Consider the following 2738-nt stretch of genomic DNA (forward strand, 5'->3'; position numbering starts at 1 on the left):
TAGCATAATAGAAGCTAGATCGGCCAAGTTAAGGACATAAATGGCAATAAAATGCAACTTTCATCTTAGGCAATCCTAAGACGATCTACCATATTTTAAGCATATTGTTTGCACATTATTTCACATAAGCATGATCCATTTACTCAATACATAGAGTACATCACCCTGGTACACTTTTCCCATGCATACAATAGCCCATGTTTACCACCCAAAAGACACTAAACATGTACATAACTGACTTTGAGCTTGTCAATTAAGCCCAAACTTCACCAAACACCGAGCATCCACTCCATGAAGCCTAAGATAGAACTGTGATTATAGGGGTCTGACTTATCAAAATTCACCACAAAGATGTTTATATGGCTCATCTTAAGCACAATGACAATTTTCATCAAGTTTGGCAAAGCAAAACTCCATCAATCATCACAAGAAAAAGAAAACAAAAAGTTGTCCATAACTCTCACCATAGGGTGTTAAACGATTAACATTTGATATATTTTTTACAAATTTAATAAGAAAAGGGTCCCCTTTATTGGTGAAAAATTCACAACTAAGGGGTTTTAGAAATAGGTTTGAATGCACGTGATGGACAAATTTTACATATAGTGAGAAACACCCCCCCCCCCCCCAAAAGGACATATATAAAGTTTGATTATGATAGGTTTCCATTAGCACATGCTAGAGGGAGTCCCCTTATCTTGAAGGTCGGGAGAGGATTTTATGGTAATTACTAATAATAAGGCCCACAACAACAACTACACTTGCCGTCTTTATTTTAAGGAGGTTGCATTTTAGGAAGGCAAGCCAATGCTTGAAATTCCTCAAGACAAGGAGGAGGATTTTCATAGATTGTATGAGGAATCTCAGCAGCCACCAAGGAAATTTCAAGATAGCCATTAAGAGGAGGAGAAGAAGTTTGGCAAGTTTGGCAGGGATCATCAAGATGCCTACCATTGTGGCATAAACAAATGCCCCAATGCTTGTCATGGCAAAAGAGAGACTATGCCAATCATCACAATGACTATCACCATCCACCCCATGGTCGACATCCATGCCATCGATATCCATACCATTGTTGACATCGGCATTGAAGGCATCGTCAGCATCTACGCATGTCTCCTTGTCGATGGCATCGTCAAGACATGGATCATCAGCCCCAAGATCTATATTGAAAGATGTGGACCATACATACTTAGGCTTGTTAAACTAACAACAAATACCATGACTATCACCATCCACACCATGGTCGACATCCATGCCATCAATATACATAGAATTAAGTTGACATGAGCCCTAAGATCTATATCGAAACATGTGCAGCAAGAAAAAGAAGGGAAGAAGAAGAAAGGAAGGGGGTTTCTTGTACCTTGAGAGAATCCATTAGCTGCATGTTCAGCAGAAAATCCGTTAGCTACATGTTCAGCTCCACTATCAACCGCAAGGTCAACAGCGCTATCCACAGCAGCATCAAGGGCAAGGCCGGTGACATCGAGAGTGGCGACCGCTGTGACGATCTTGGCAGTAAAGCCAAGCCAGTCAGCAACGTCATCGCTGAGCCCGACTCCCTTCGCTGCCCACTTGACACCGTACTTGGCTGCAAAAGAGGCTCCAACCACCATCTTTGTCTGGATGTTGCTGATAGTGCAGTGAAGGATTTGCGCTCGCGCTATACAATATAGCACAAGGTCTTCGAATGAGAAGGCGGGTCAATCGTATCTCATGAATCAGGTCGCCAATTGAGGGTTGACTTGCCCAAGGAGCAAATAAGAAATATAACTCTTGTATATGGTCAATAGTTCTATTTCTTATTTGTTCCATTGTATGGCCAATGAACCCCTCCCCCCTCCCTTTTGGGATTGTTCCTCCACCTTAGAAGTCGTTTCCTCATCTTCAAAGTTGTAATAATCTTCAAAAATCCAGCATGATAAAGAATGGCACAAGTTGCAAAACAAGGAAAAACGTTACCTCTAAGCCTTATGTGTGAGCATACATTGCACTTCGATTTTCAACAGCTAAGAGGTACGCTTCATTTTACAAGCTCTTATTGTTATATACACACGTGCAGTTGTACAAATATGTGTGTATACTCCATCCAAAGCTTTGAAACAACAAGTTGAAGATGACAATGACAATGCCAGTTGCGCAAATGAAGTGATATCTTCAAGGTCAACATTGTTGATCATGATACTAGATTTGAACGGATTGTTGCTCAAGCATGTATTTCAGCCACCATCACTAATGCATAAATGTAGTATGTATGCAGATAATAAATATTTAATTCTACAACGCGAATGCATAAGTTTGCTACAAAATCTTGTAGAGAGATGTTGGGATTTGGTCAAATGCAATAGAGTATACCCTTCACCAAATGGTCACATGCTTTCTTAAGAAGGATGGAGTAGTTCTTTCTTTCTTTGTTATTTTGGGACCAGATGGATGTTACACGTACAACAACTTAGACCAAACAACCCAGGTGTGGAGGCAATGTTCAAGCCACTAGCTAAATTATCTAAATGCTTCAAATGTGATCCAAGATCGAACAATGTTGATTGATGACTCTCCATACAAATGTTGGGTTTATCCTGCTAATAATTACATCTTTCCATCAAATATTGAGATTGGTATAAAGGATGATGATGTTCTCTTGGGGCACTTTTTACCTTATCTAATGTGTACCCATAATGTGGATGATGTGCGTGTTGTTATTGGGTTTAATCATTATGGTCAAATTCTGATAG

General features: G+C 40.0%; 1 protein-coding gene across 1 annotated transcript; it reads right to left on the minus strand.

Annotated features, from left to right (window-relative positions):
* Nucleotides 1-693: 693 nt before the first annotated feature.
* LOC147420981 (uncharacterized) lies at nt 694-1619 on the minus strand. The gene is made up of 2 exons (XM_086505155.1): nt 1367-1619; nt 694-1163 (listed from the first exon to the last, which is right to left on the minus strand). Exons 1-2 carry the CDS (start codon nt 1617-1619, stop codon nt 694-696), a joined length of 723 nt encoding a protein of 240 aa, XP_086361281.1.
* Nucleotides 1620-2738: the final 1119 nt, after the last annotated feature.

Source organism: Adiantum capillus-veneris, chromosome 28 (assembly GCF_014529385.1).
Source record: "Adiantum capillus-veneris isolate H3 chromosome 28, ASM1452938v2, whole genome shotgun sequence".
NCBI classification, from domain to species: domain Eukaryota; kingdom Viridiplantae; phylum Streptophyta; class Polypodiopsida; order Polypodiales; family Pteridaceae; genus Adiantum; species Adiantum capillus-veneris.